Genomic DNA, 14378 nt, shown 5'->3' on the forward strand with positions numbered 1-14378 from the left:
TGCTTCTCTGGCTGAATTTGTTCTCATTATTATTTAGACAAAAGTGAGTAGTGTGAAATTTGGAGAGACAGAAATGCATGTTTCAAAAAAAGAAAGCAAGGCCCAAAAAAAGAAACCCCAAACGTAGAACCCCTGTGTCTGTTTCACAAGACTCTGATTATAGTATCTAGATTCAGACAGATACGCCGGTCAGGAGCTAAATGAAGCTCAAACACACTGCGGACTGTTTCTATGGAGCGCACAGCAGAGGGAGGTCCAGGTAAGATTCATTATTCTGTATTGATTCTCTCTGATGTCTCAAAGCCAAGGAGAAGATGAAGATAAATGAGAGGAGGATATGTTACGGAGGCAGAGAGTGAGACTTGAGCAGTGAAAAGGGAGCTGGTTTTAATGTGCATATTTCCCTCATTCTCTTTCGTCAGCGGTTTCTGTCGCCGTCAGCATGGACTGCAGTTTATAAAATTTTGAGTGGCTCATTGTAAAAACCAGGAAGAGTCCTTTGAGGAGCGCTAAAGAAGCTCTCAGGGTGTTTGTTTCTGCCGACTAAAAGCCACAACTTTGGGCAAACTTGTTCTTTCACAGAGGCAATTTCCAAACATCCTCTATCGCACCAGAACTATTAATAATTTGAAGCAGGCAGCTCGCATGCACACACACACACACACCCACACACACACACACACACACACACACACACACACACACACACACACACACACACACACACACACACACACGCACACACACACCCTCCAGGGAGACCTGAGGCAACAATGGATTTCCCCTCTGTCTTGTCTCCAGAGTTTGGATTCCACTTGCAAATGTTACCATCTATTTTCTTAGAATCGTTAGGAGTTTAAAACTGTGTAAGAACCCATATTTTATGAAAAAAATAAATAAAAAAAATCAAACTGCAGTAAAACTTGATTTATTTTTGTTGTCATTTTAAATCTTCCCCTTGAGTAAACAAGAGGATTCTCTCATAAGGGTTGCATCTGGTTGACCTCTGGCCGGCTTCAGTATCCAAAACCAATAATCGTCAACCTCCTCTTCCCTAAGGAAAATCAATAAGACAGGAGAAAAGCATTGGGTAGATTAACTCAGCTTATCAGGTCTGACAGAAACAAAAGTGTGGACTATGCAGGGGTAACAGCAATCATTGATTTTGTGTGATGACTTAAAATGTACTGTACTCAAAGTTCTTAATAAAAGTATCCTGTCCAGAGTACATTAGGATTTTATAATCAATGCAAAGTAACAGTCTGTTTACAAAGGTCTCCTAAAACTACATAAGTTATATTATATAAATATTGTTGCTGCACATTTTTTATTATTCACCAGAACTAGGTGGGGGAGATGAAGCCCAGCCTGCTGGGAACTGCAGCCATGAAAGCCATGAAATGGCTTTAAAGGAGATGCAAACTCAAAGACCGAGAGTCCTCTAAGCCAATCTGGTTCCCATCTGCAGTTTATGATTTGTGACTAAAGTGTTTTCCTAGCAACAGTGCCACATTTACAGTTTAAAAACTATTTAGTGCACTAACACCTGTGTGTGTAGTCTGAGGTGTCTGGCTGCATGGGAGGTTTTTCTCTCTCTCTCTTTTTTTTAAGAAAATAAGAAATGATCTAGTCCAACTTCATTTTAATTTAATTTCTGATATTGTTGGCATTTTCTACATGGTTCAGATCATCAAACAATCTTCATGTCAAATGAGGATAACTTCACAGAAGTTGCCCAAGTGTTGTTGAACTTAATTTTGCAAGCTGATAGCTGGAAGTTAATGTTCAACTGCAATGAAATAATCATCTGAAAACTACATTTTTATATTTACCTGGATTATCGCCATGAATATGAAATAGAACACATCGAATTGATTGATTGATATAATCTGACACGGCGAGGTGCAACAAAACAAATCAAGAAAGAACAAATTTGAAACTGATGTATATCTGTATGTCGGTTCAATGAGACGAGGGAGCAAAACCATTATTGCAGGGAACAAACTGAAAGAGGGAATAAATGCAAATTTTGTGAAATTTGCAGAGCTCAAACGTAAATTCATCTTCAAAGGTCACAGTTCTCAGCGGAGGTACTAAGTTTTCTCATGTTATGGAGCTATTTCACCATGATTAGTGCTACTTTGAGTGTCTAATAAAGATTGAGTTATGGAGGGAGCTGGAGTGGTTAAATGTGTCTGTCCCGGTGGGGAACCTGCACTGTCGGTTCAAATTATTCACTTTTAGCTCTAAATCTTCCTAATGGCTCACATGGATTATTTACATATATCTCTATCATGTGCTTTTTCCATCACTGCTATCTGCTGCCTGTTTATGTTATTATGAATTAACCCTGGAGCAAAATCCAATTAACACTTCTTGACTAAGAAGAGCATTTCGGGTTGAGTGTGTCGGAGACGCTGTGTTTTTCTCTCTGTTTAAACCATTAAATCCAACAGTCTGATGCTATTAATGCAGTTCTAAGGCGTCTTTTCTGTGTCATTACCCCCAAATATAGACTAGAGGAGGATTGGATTTGCCAACAAGCTTCTTTCTCGTCGCATTACGGCTGTAGTATGTGAACTTAAGTGTGAGATGTCAGACTGGATTATTTCCAGTTGCTTTTTGGATTCGGTCTTTTTTTGTTGATGTTTTGAATTTGGTTATGATCGGTTAAATATTGCCAACTCTCAATACATTGCAGAGCTGTGGTTCAGGTTGCATTAGCAGCACAACCTAGCGCACCATGAATCAGAGCAGCCTAGAAGTGGCTGAACTTGAGGTGAGTGCCACCAATTCGATGAACGTGACTGTAAGTAAAGGCTCGATGAAACACAATAAAACATGGATCTCACAGCGAGTTGGTGGGTCATGCCAGCAGACCACCTTCTGTGTTACCCAGTCTCACAGCTAATAAACACACCGCCCATGCTGTGCGCGCGTTGGAAGATTAATGACATCAATCAAAATCCTTCATCAGGTCGCACAAGCACAGGCTGAAAGCGTTGTAATCTGTTTCCGCATTTTCTTTGAAGACAAAATGTGATTTCTCTTTTTAAGTCAAGACCTTTTTGAGTTGGCGAAGTGAGCTGGTATGGGAGTCATTATTTATTTTGAAGATTAGGACAACATTTGCAATTTTGTGGAAATTGTTTTGGTTTTCTTGCTATGAGATGTGACCAAAAACATACTTTTTCCCCCAACTTGGTTCAAACAATAAGCCTTATCTGACACAATAAGACCATATAGTTTGATAAATTACTTGTCTCAAGAAAGTTAACACATTTACACTTTGGAGGGTGACATGAAAAAATCTTCATCCTCTTATGCTTTCCAAACAGATGGTTAAGATTCAGATATCATTTAATGGTTGCTGTGGCGTTTTGGTGACCCCAACATTTCCCCTTCGTTGCTTTCACTGCCACTGAACTTTAAGAATGACTTTGTCATTTCCTGCTTTGCTTGGTGGCAGAATAAACATATTGCAAACAATAAGTTTGCAATAAGTTCTTGCAAACTTGTTGCCAAAGTGATTTTGTCAAAAACAATTACTCGCTGACTTTTCCTTAAATTTATTTTATGACAACGCGATCCTGTTGGATAAATGGCATTTTAAGGCCTTGGTAGAGCTTGTTTTAACATGTGGAGGCTACCACATTCCAGCGATACTCTGCGGTTGCAAACATCGCTGCTGCCATGCAGCTGTCTGCTGCCACCAAGTGGCTTTTTTCTGTGACTCTGCCTTGTGATCTGTTTGAAGCGTCGCATCATCTCTGCCTGTTTCCAGATATAGCAAATAATAATCCACTAAAAAATTACGTTGCAACTTCTAATTGTTTTATCAATAGATTCCATGTCGGGATCTTTAAACTGCACCGTCTCCGTCGTGAGGTGTTGACATAAATGCACTTTGGATATCATATCTGGAGCACTCCGCCTCTGTAAATGCGGCCACATCAGTGTCTATTTTTAGGCAGTGACTGTGCATTGAGAACTGGTTGCTACTATAGGCTTGCTGGAAAATGACCATGGCTCTCAGCAGCTGTCAGTGGCTTCATATAAAGCTGAGAGAAGCAGGTCCACCATCCATCCATCCATCCATCCATCCATCCATCCATCCATCCATCCATCCATCCATCCGACAGATGGAAAAACTTACTTTTTTTATACTTATAGCATTTTTTTCTGCTTGTTTTCCAGTGTCTTTTCTTAAAAAGTATTTCTTAACTCATTCTCACAACACATCTACTGTGAGCATCACAAAGTATGTAACATTTTAATAAAAATGCAATTACCTTTTAGATTGTCTTAAACTATTTTTGTACATTTTAGATTTTTACAAACAGTTTTTAAGAGCTGTTGCCAAACATCGCTTTTTGCCTAAATTGCAATTTTTGTTTTGAGATGCTCTTTTTGCTGCAACATGTGTCTGTGTTGGGTGTGCATTTTGAGCATTATCAATATGCTCCTTGATAATGTTTGCCAATGTTGGGGATGTGAGTTAGACAAAATATTCCAATTTTATGCATTTTAATTTACTCTTGAATAATTTATTCTGCTCTAAGTACATGAAGAAAATTCGTTCTTCGTGTACAGATCTTTGAACCAAGTCTCTTTTGACCATTATTTTTTTCTACACGTTCGATTCGAGATTTTTCTTTAGCTTGAAAGAGAACGACATCCCAGGTAAGATTCATTATTCTTCATCGATTCTCTCTAATCCCTCAAAGCAAAGAAGTTGATGATGATTAAAGAGAAGAAGGTGGTTTACGGAGTCCGTTTTACGAGTCAGAGTCGGGTGCTCAGGGAGGAGACTTTTTAAAGTCTGTATTTTGCACAATCTACAACGTCAGCAGTTTCTTTGAGCGTCAGCACACTGAGGTCTGAAATGTTGAGCTGCTTATTTTAAAAAGCCACAAAGAATCCTTGAGGAGTGAGACAGAAGCAGTAAGCTGCTCAGAAGCGCCAAAACCATGAGCCTCGTTGAATCATAGAGGCGGTTTTCAAACATTCCCAGCTGTAGCAGAACTATTCATAACTGGAGACAGAGAAAGATGACACTAGTGGGTCTGAATTCCACTCCCAAATGTTTCCATGTTTTCCTTTAAGTCAGCGTCAACGTAAACCCACAGTTTTTTTTTTTTTTAGAATAGAACTGAAGTAAAAAAAGTATGTGACTGAAACAAAGAGGTGACCTTTTCTTTGTCTGGGTGGTTTGAGTTTTTTGTGCATTTTAATACTTTGTTTAATTCTGTTCTGGCTTATTAGTTGTTTTCTGGTTCTGCCTCTCTTGCTTTAGAGTAAATGTGTCTTCTGTGGTCAGATCTCACTTTGGTAAGTCGTCCTTTTGCATTTGGTTTATTTTTCGTCTCTGCAGTGGTCTTATCATTTACTCCTCTAAGTGTTTTAGTGAGTCTGTTTATTTTCATTACACTTATAGATTCATCTCTAGAGGCTTTCTGCAGTTTGGTCGCTTAATAAAATCCCTTCAAACCACAACATGAGTCTTGTTGATTTACAATAAAAATTGGCATGCATGCTTTTTGAATAAGTAATCAATTATTTCCTTCCTTAAACAAGTAATGCTGAATAATTTAGACTTTTTGAAGGTTTATCGATACCTTACCTCCAGTGGGGAAGATGAAACCTTACCTGCTGGGAGGCTCTGCTGAAGGTGATGACACAGTCATGAAACGGCTTCAAAGGCAGAAAAAATACCCCAAGACACAAACCACTCAGAAAGAATCTCTTATTTCTGTCTGTTTATTGCTTTAGAATTGGAGATGTGTTAAAGCAGATAACTTCCTCAACTCAGCGCTGGGTAATTGCCTCTTGGAAATCAATGCAGCCCACCCACACGCTAAAATCCACTTAGCCTTTTGCAAAAATCTCCAAGGAGAATTCTTTGTCGTTTTTTTATTTTTTATTTTTTATTTGTGGAGCAAGAAGTAAATTGTTTTGCCACAATATTTGTTCTTCTTTTGAAAAAAGGAAAATTAGTAAAAAACAATCCCAAAAGTGTAACTAACAAAAATTCTCATGCGAGTGTCGTCTCTGAGCTGGACTCGCTTTTGGCAGAGAGATTCAGAAATCCCCTCGTTCAGAGTCTCGCTGACTTGTGATCGGTTCAGAATTTTATTTTTTTTTTACACTTATCATTAAAATGTTTGGCTGAACTCAGAGCTCAGATTCAGCTTTCAGATCGACTCTAAACCCTTCAGACTTTTGATTATCTTGACCAGGAGAGATTTTATAAGTTCAGGCTACTGCAGTTGAATAAATTATAATTTAAAATTTAAATGCAATTATTACATTTTGTTCATGTTCAGTTATTGGGACAACATTAGCATATTTCTTTGATATATGATAACATTATGTGGATCCTCCATTCAGCTTATTGGATATTATTTCTCATTAAAAAGGACACATGCCACACTTTTCAGATTTTCAATCACAAAAACCCTTCGAAAAGCATTTCTGCAGTTTTCTTTTCACCCGTTATGCTCTGCTTTTTGTTGTTACAAAAAAAAAAAAAAACGTCCCAATGAAATAGACGAAGGTTTGTGTTTATTATGTGTCACAGTGTGGAAAGGTTCAGTGAGGTATTTTAATCCTCTTGCTAGGCACACAAAACATTTTCAGCTGCTTGGACGCAGACAGACTGCTTCACACCTCGCCCCTGACGGCATGCGGCACGCCACCGAGGCTGCATCTGCTGGGAACATGAGCATGGCTGCTGTCGCCGTTGCTGTCGCGCTTCAAATGACACTCCCAGGTGCTAAATGCCACGTCAACCGGGTGACAGGAAGCAAAGGACTGCACTCCAGCTCATTATTTCTTTTATCTTCCTCAAATACATTTTAATGTTTGCTTTCCGTTGCTGAGGGAGTCACGGCACACATGGAGGTCGCGTCGCCGTCATGTCCTCTATTTAAATCTGACGCATTTCTGGGAACACCTGTCTTTCCTCCCCTCCCTGATTCATTCATTGTCCTTTTTATAATTCATCACAGCATTCACTTCCCTCCCTTTGTGTCTCGTGTGAACTGACGGGCTCCAAGAACATAAAACATAATAAAGTCAGCTGCAGATATATGGAAACGGTTATCTTTCTTTATTTAGCTCAGCTTTGCTCACCAAATGTCATAACAAAAATAAAAAGAGATACTGGGTTGCTACTTGTCTTAAAACGTTGCATTGAAAGTTTGGCGTATTTTCTTTTTCTTCGATGACTGTCCAGCTTTGGCCTCGACGTCTCATTGTCCTCCGCCGCCGGTATCGAACATCTTCTTGCGGCCCTCCATGCCCGACATGGCTTCCACGTTCTTACGCCAGTCGCCCACTTCGGAGGTCAGGACCTGAAGAAAAAATCAAAACACTTGAAATATCGATGAATGGCCTATGATTAAACGGAGAAGCAACTCATACCTTGTCCTGCTTGACGTCCTCCTTTTTCACAGACTTGAGGTTGGCCCTGAGGTCCATTGAGCCTTTGTGTTTGGAGCCCAGCAGAGCTCTCATCATCTCGTCTGCTGAGACCCTCACCTTCCTGAGGGCGGGCTTTTTAAACTTGCCTCCTAGATCCTGGACTTTCAGCTTCAACTCGTGGATCTAAAGCAAAATGTAGCAAAACATGTGAACCTCCTGCTGCAGCAAAGCATTTGGAGCCATTCCACTTATATATAAAAAACTTCTATTTTTTTTTTTGCTCTTTTCCTATTTCCATTCAGAACCTCAAAACTCAAAACCTCCTACATTTAGGAAGAAAGAATAATTTAACAAATTAGAACATGAACATAAAATGCAATTTCATGATCATTTCTTTCTAAATTTATTGAAAAGTAATAATAAAAAAATGTAGATATTTACATAGAAATAATAATAATACAAGAATTTAAATGTGATTTGACTGGGAATCACATGGTTTCATTTATTCGTTTTGATGTTGTCATTTCTGGGGGGAAATATTTGCAGAAATTGCGTGGAAGATCGACAATTTCCCAGGGAGCCACGTGGTTGCAAACCTGGGTGATTGGAAAGTTCAACAAACTTAAAAAAAAAGAAACTATGTTTTCAGTCTCAGATTTTCTAAGTGTATGTATAATTACAAATATTTCAAATGTGTGTAAGACGTGAAAAAGTGGGAACTTACATCTTTGTTGTGTTTGCTGACTTTGTGTTCACAGTCATACCTCTCTTCATCCACAACGTCAATTTTTTCATGAAGCTGTTTGCACAGTTTCTGAAAGGGAGACGTTCACGTTACAGTCCAATAAATACGTCTAAAAATAAACTTCATTTGGCAGAAATGCCTCTTACTTGGAGGTCATCCAGCGACAAACCAGACAGTTGCAGAGGAGGCAGCTTTTCCTTCAGGTAGCGCCCTTTCTCCTCCTCCCGGTCCTGCCGCTCCCTCTCCAGATCCTCACATGCTCTTTGGAGGAGCAACATCTGACCAGAAAAGTTGGAAACGATGTTGGTCCCAGGTCTGATGCAGTGGATTGTTACAAAAAATGCTTCCCCTTTTTAATTGTCACACCTTCAGAGTAATTCTCATAAAGCCAAAGGAAACAAAACCGACCACTCAGGGATAAAGTTGCGCAGAAATAAAAAAGCACAGAAGATGCTCTTCCAGTTAGATTAGACAGACATGAACTTTCAGGACCTATGTGCAAAAATACCAAGCTAGCAAGAAAGCTAACACTGCTCATCACCCATGTCACAGTCTGGTAGTGGCAGCATCATGCTGTGGGAAGACTTCCCTTCAGTAGGAAAAGTTCAAACATGTCCGAGGCTGAAAATCGGCAGCATCTTTAAAGATGTCCTGCTTGTGCAAATCCAGTGGAGACAGATTTGCAGATCCATAAAAACAGCTGTCAGTGCAATGAAATGTGATGGAAATAATAACAACAGCACACTTCCAGGCTTTCATTTGCATTATGCGTGTTGCATGCCATTATTTATTCATCAAAATTGCAGAATCTCTGGACTAGAAGGACAAAATGTGAAATATTTGGGCAAAATGTAACATTTGAAAACTTACTTTGAGGGAGAGCTTGCGGGACGCCGAAATCTTCGACTTCGGCTGTGGGGAATGAAATTCATGCATGTAGTTACGCGACACAATTTGTGCAAAGGCAAAATCTTCACATTTCTACTAAAATCATATAATTTTTGTCACTCCAGAAACTTTGTGTTTAAGCTGATCAAGACAGCTGTGAGCCGCTTCATGTGAAGGGAATGCCTTGATGAGCTCAGCACCCCTCACTGTGGCCGCATGTGCAAAGATAACACTTTATTATTAGGACGGAGTCAAGCGGAAAGCTCTCAAGGATGCCGATAGCAATTTCGACAGATAACCGCCGCCACATCTTTGCCATGTCTGTAAGGACAATGTGTCCTCTGTCCTATGCATGGAGGATTAACACAGTGGATCAGAGCTGGCTCACCTTATCCCCCTTGGGATTCATGGCTGCACGTCTGCGGAGGGCCTGAAATGGCAAACGGGACATATGAGACCGCTTATCAAAACACGAGCAGTTTGGTTTATAAGAGAATCACTAAATGGGAGCAGAAGTGGGATTTTATTACCTCAGTTTACCTGTAACTATAAAAAATCCAAACCACCTGGAAAGGAAACAAAACAAATCTTATTTCCAATTTAGGCTCTTAATTAACCGTCTAAATCAGAAATATTAAAGCAAATGCAGAAGAATATTTCTTCTGTATTTGGCTTCATTAAAAGTTTGGAACCCGGCATCAGTATTAAAATGTTATTTGGACCATCTAAGCTAAATCCAACATGTTGCACTTCAAATCTTGTCAGCAGTGAAAAACGCAGACACAGGTGGGCAGCAAAGGTGATGCATGTCATTGTTTTTTAAATACAGAGCTCCAGATTTACTCTCCTAAGTAGCCCAGCAACACTTTTGACTAAGTATAACCATCAAAAACGAGCGATCGGTTGAGATTAAGTCACATTTTAAACAAACTCCAAAGCAAGTTTACCTTTGAATGGATGTTTGCCGACGTGTGGAGTCAAACAGCAGCTGCTCCAGACAATGGAAAGCTTTTTATATAAAGGGGGGCCGAGGGGGCGGACAGTAAATATAACGTCTGGTCTGAAGAATGTGCTGGCACGAAACCCAGAGGGGAATATCTCCTCACTATCATTGTAATAACGCCAAATAGGGGGTAATGATCTATCATGAGCTGCTTTAATGCTATCGTCTTTGCCCTCTGGTTTATGATGTGTTTCACTTTTCTAACCACATTAACACACTTCACCCCATCCCAAAAATTTATTCCAGTGAATTTATTTGCAGTCAGTTCACAACAAGCAGTCACCTCAAGGCGAACTCGTATGCAGCTGTTTGTTCTTAATCAAACGATCTAATTGGCTCCAATGCAAAGCGGAGCCAAGATCTTGTTTTTTTTTTCACTAAAATCGGTAATTGGTAAACATCTATGTCCTACTGGATGGACTCAGTGATAAGCAATCATCCTGAGTCAACATGTGGTCATTTCTAGGACAATAAAAAAAGAGAGAAAGACAGAGAGAGAGTACAGAGTCTATAGGAACCATAGTGATTTTATTGAGCAAATAGATACAACCAATCACACAAACACTGCACCCAGAGTCTTTGCTATGGAAACAAAGAAGAAGAAAAAAAGCAGAACATATGCAAAGTTTATGGCAGCAATAACTCCAATAACGACCCTTTGCTGGGAAAAGAGAGGGACAAACACGGCACCAACATGTCTGGGGTACTTTCAACGGCTCAAAAAAATGGCAGAGCGCAAAGGCTGCAACTAATTTCAAATAAACTTATTCGTAATGAACAGAACTAGGACTACAGTACATTTTCTCAATTAATGAATGAATGGAGAAGGGGTATTATTATATAAGTTAAACTTCATCATACTCCTTTTCAGACTCACGGTCACCAAATAAGTGGTGTATTTACATGTATTTAAGTATGTAAATTTGATAGTAAGGTATAATATTGTGAAGGAAAAATTGTGTTATTTCTTTTCAAACAAAAATCATTTAATTCTTTACTCAATTAACCACATTAGTATTGGTCTGTCTGTAAAGTATGCAGGCCAAGAACTAGTTGGATAGGTTTCCTGCTGACGTCTCCCTACAGCAGTCGTAGCAGACTAAATGTTTTACCACAGGTTCCAAAGCAAGGCGCCAGTGTTTGTTAACAGATAACAATAAACAGGTTAGGTAATTGTAGTGAGATGGAATAAACCCTAAGGTTTAACAAATATGGCGGCAGTGTTGGACATTTCAGCCTTTGAGTTGTGAAAAGAATTCAAATGTTTTCAAATTCTCACTCAAACCATTAGGTTGCAATTCAACCTTTCAGATGAACTTGGACCTTCACTCACAAAGATGTGTGATAGTGATATTTGTGTTAGACGAGCGCTTCCTGGGTTTCTGCATTAATCTGGTTGGGATTGATGTCCCCACCCCGTCTCCTCAGTTTGAATCAAATATATATGTATTTTTTGCATCAAATATAAAAAGATGTTCTTGGAAATGTTCCTAGCACTGCTGCCTCGAAGCCAGGCTTTCAATTTGGAGTTGGTGATGTCGCCTCCATGTTTGTCGGGTTGCCCTCAGGCTTTTAGGCAACTTTAAATTGCCCTTCGGTGTGAGTGTGTGCATGCATACTTTCATCTCAAACGCCAAATGGTTACAGATTTTGTTGTCTTTGTTTTCACATCTTTTACATGCTGTTTACACGCTCATGTGCTTTTTAAACTTTCTTCCACTGATGCCATACTTTCACTGTCATCATTTTTGTGTCATTTCATAAAGTAATAAACAGGGTGCTAACAACTGGGAGGACAAAATGACCCATAATTTCAACATCAAGTCATTAGAGACATGTTTTTTCTGCGTTTCAGAATTCACTGCGAGGCGCTCTTTGACCTCTTTGTCATCACAAACCCCTTTGTTTTGTATTTTCTATTCGTATCTTCTTTCATCATTTCCTCGTGGCATTGCGAAGATTCAAAGCGCTAATCTCGACCCGAGCTGCGACACGGTTTGTAAATCACTGCGTCGAGTTTCTAATCTTTCCAGAAGCTTCCACCGGAATAAAGCTGATGCGGGCGTTAAGGTGTTTGGGGTCAACTGAGCACTGGCTTTCTTAGAGGAACACGAGGTGATAAAAGATTATTAGTCAACAGACTTGTTGAGGTTAGAAACAATAACGAGAGCTAAAGATATTAGTTTGTATGATGAGACGAGCTCATTTGGTGTGTTTTCTCCTTCTCCTGTCCCATTTGTGATTTTTCAAGTTAAAGCTCATCAGAGTTTCTTTTTATTTGGAGACATTTTGTAGTTGTATTGTGTCGGAGATGGAAAGAGAACAACACCGGGGCCAACAAAAGGAGAAAAGCTGCATGGAACAACAAATGCTCTGTTATCCGGCGAACCTCAGCAGGTGGGAGAGCTATTCCTGACGCAACCCAACTCCGCCACTGTCACCACCGAGACGCAGCCTCCCAAAAATAACAGAGAGAGCAGGCTTCAGTGCTGGCAGGGTGTGTTTATGATGCACGTTGAAGTGCTGTTGCTTTAAGTTGATGAGTAACATTAGAGTTTCTTTTTGTGTTTATGCATGTCTACTTTAGTTTTTATATTAGGAATTTCTTTTTTTATTTTCTCTTCTTTTGCGTTTCATTCTGTTCTCCTGTTTGTATTCCCCCCACCCACCCAAAAAACTGCCAATTTTTACTTTGCTGTTGTCATTTACTTTCTGGTCTGTCTATAAATTTTAAAATATTTTTATTATGATATAATTTTGCTACTGCTGACACTTTTCAGCTTAGACTTTGCACAAGCCTTTGATTTGTAACTCCTCTGTCTGCAAAGCGCAGAGAACAGCTGAGACATGACTTCACCCAAGTGGCCTGCCATGTCCCCTCATCCCCTTCGCCGCCCTCCAACCTTGACTCTTGGCTCGCCATTAATCTCAGCAGGAGTCCTGTATTTCTCAACGCCTCTCTCGGACGAGCCTGTGTTGCATTTAAGCCATTCTGGAATGTTGTTATTTTTTTATTTATTTGTCTGTCGGGTTGCCCTGACAAGTAGGCTACGGGAAACACTTTAGGTATGGGAACCCGTCAATGTCAAAAGACACACTGGCAGAGAGAAAGCTCCACTGGCAGCTGCAAGGTTCAGATTAGTCTCTCTCGCTCTACGCCTGCATTGACTTGCACTTATGGAAATTAAAAACGCGTCTCAACACAGAACCTGCTCTAAAAGAAAGAAAGGGAAAGTTACAGCTACTTGACAACCCATGAAATGTTCTCTGAATTTCCTTGGTTGGCAAGCAAGTTACAATATAAGAACATTTTAATAGATTTCCCTGCTGTCTGCAGCAGCTGAGCAGCTGAGCTGCTGCAGACAGCCAGGGGGAAATTCCTGGGTTAGAGAGACAATCAAGTGTTGTTTTAGAAGAGACTTAGTGTGGCTAGTCGGTTTGGTTTGGCCTCATCTTTGCGATTGCCGACAAAAGCCAGCAGAGGGCCTGAACGCAACACGGTTTAGGCTCAAGCATGAAGCCAAAGACCACAGCTTTGGTCCGCAGTCATTTTCAGGTAATAATGCTTTGTGTTTTTTAAGTTTAAGAATATGTTTATTCCATTCAAAAGGCTAAACGTTTGTCTGGTGAAGGCAGTTTTTTTTTCTTTTAGTTTGAAACAAGCAAAAAAAAAAAAAAAAAGGCACATTTTTCTTTCTGAATAATAGCCTATAAAATCATTCTGTCATGGATAAGAAAGCATGCAAAAAAGTATGTATCCTTAATTGTATCAAATTTAATATTTGCTATTCAAACAAATGCAGCTATTTAGTTCTATAGGGAGTAGTAGACAAATGAATCCATCTTTGTTTAATAGTTTTGTTTTCTTTTTTTTCATTTTTGGTTTTTGACATGCACACAAAGAAATTTAACTCCTTGAATGAGAACAGAGTGTACACAAAGCCACAACTTTATTTGGACTCAAGGTGATATTGTGTGTTTTTCCAGACATCTTATAACAATCAAGTAACTGCTGCCTTCAGTTATGAAAGCGCCGTGTCCATCAAAAATAACTTAAAAGAAATTTGACTTTGCGTCTTAGGAAATTTAAGGAAAGTCAAACATAAAACCAAAGTCAAACATGAGTCAAATCAAAATGCTGCTTAACTTGCAACCCTCATGCTCAAGCTAGAGCAGAAGATCTCCCATCATGTCAGCTTTGGTGTTGCCATTTACTTTGAGAACATATTTTTAGTTACTGTTTCCCTGTGGAGAATGTATTTCTTTTATCTCAAGAACTCAATCCAGTGGTCGATGCGCTGCAGCTATGAAACGGTG

The 14378-nt window shown here is 39.5% G+C and overlaps 1 protein-coding gene across 2 annotated transcripts; it reads right to left on the reverse strand.

Annotated features, from left to right (window-relative positions):
- Window positions 1-7096: 7096 nt before the first annotated feature.
- On the reverse strand, window positions 7097-10063 carry tnni1d (troponin I, skeletal, slow d). 2 transcript variants are annotated; one of them, XM_055054641.1, is made up of 8 exons: window positions 10006-10063; window positions 9589-9624; window positions 9447-9488; window positions 9041-9082; window positions 8317-8448; window positions 8150-8239; window positions 7426-7608; window positions 7097-7355 (listed from the first exon to the last, which is right to left on the reverse strand). In XM_055054641.1, exons 3-8 carry the CDS (start codon window positions 9465-9467, stop codon window positions 7254-7256), a joined length of 570 nt encoding a protein of 189 aa, XP_054910616.1. In that variant the 5' UTR covers window positions 9468-9488; window positions 9589-9624; window positions 10006-10063; the 3' UTR covers window positions 7097-7253. The 2 variants fall into 2 exon arrangements, with proteins under 2 accessions (XP_054910616.1, XP_054910615.1); XM_055054640.1 differs by lacking the exons at window positions 9447-9488; window positions 9589-9624; window positions 10006-10063 and having other exon boundaries at window positions 9041-9121.
- Window positions 10064-14378: the final 4315 nt, after the last annotated feature.

The sequence above is a fragment of the Poeciliopsis prolifica genome, unplaced genomic scaffold (assembly GCF_027474105.1).
Source record: "Poeciliopsis prolifica strain line A6 unplaced genomic scaffold, Auburn_PproV2 SCAFFOLD040, whole genome shotgun sequence".
NCBI classification, from domain to species: domain Eukaryota; kingdom Metazoa; phylum Chordata; class Actinopteri; order Cyprinodontiformes; family Poeciliidae; genus Poeciliopsis; species Poeciliopsis prolifica.

Bases quoted from the DNA above. Each gene is read 5' to 3' on its own strand.
- tnni1d (XM_055054640.1), bottom strand. From the start codon at position 9,106: ATGCATGAATTTCATTCCCCACAGCCGAAGTCGAAGATTTCGGCGTCC. The intron at 8,449-9,040 runs GTAAGTTTTCAA...TTTTCTGGTCAG, and splicing joins CCCGCAAGCTCTCCCTCAAA to ATGTTGCTCCTCCAAAGAGC. The intron at 7,356-7,425 runs GTATGAGTTGCT...TTTTTTCTTCAG, and splicing joins AGGACGTCAAGCAGGACAAG to GTCCTGACCTCCGAAGTGGG.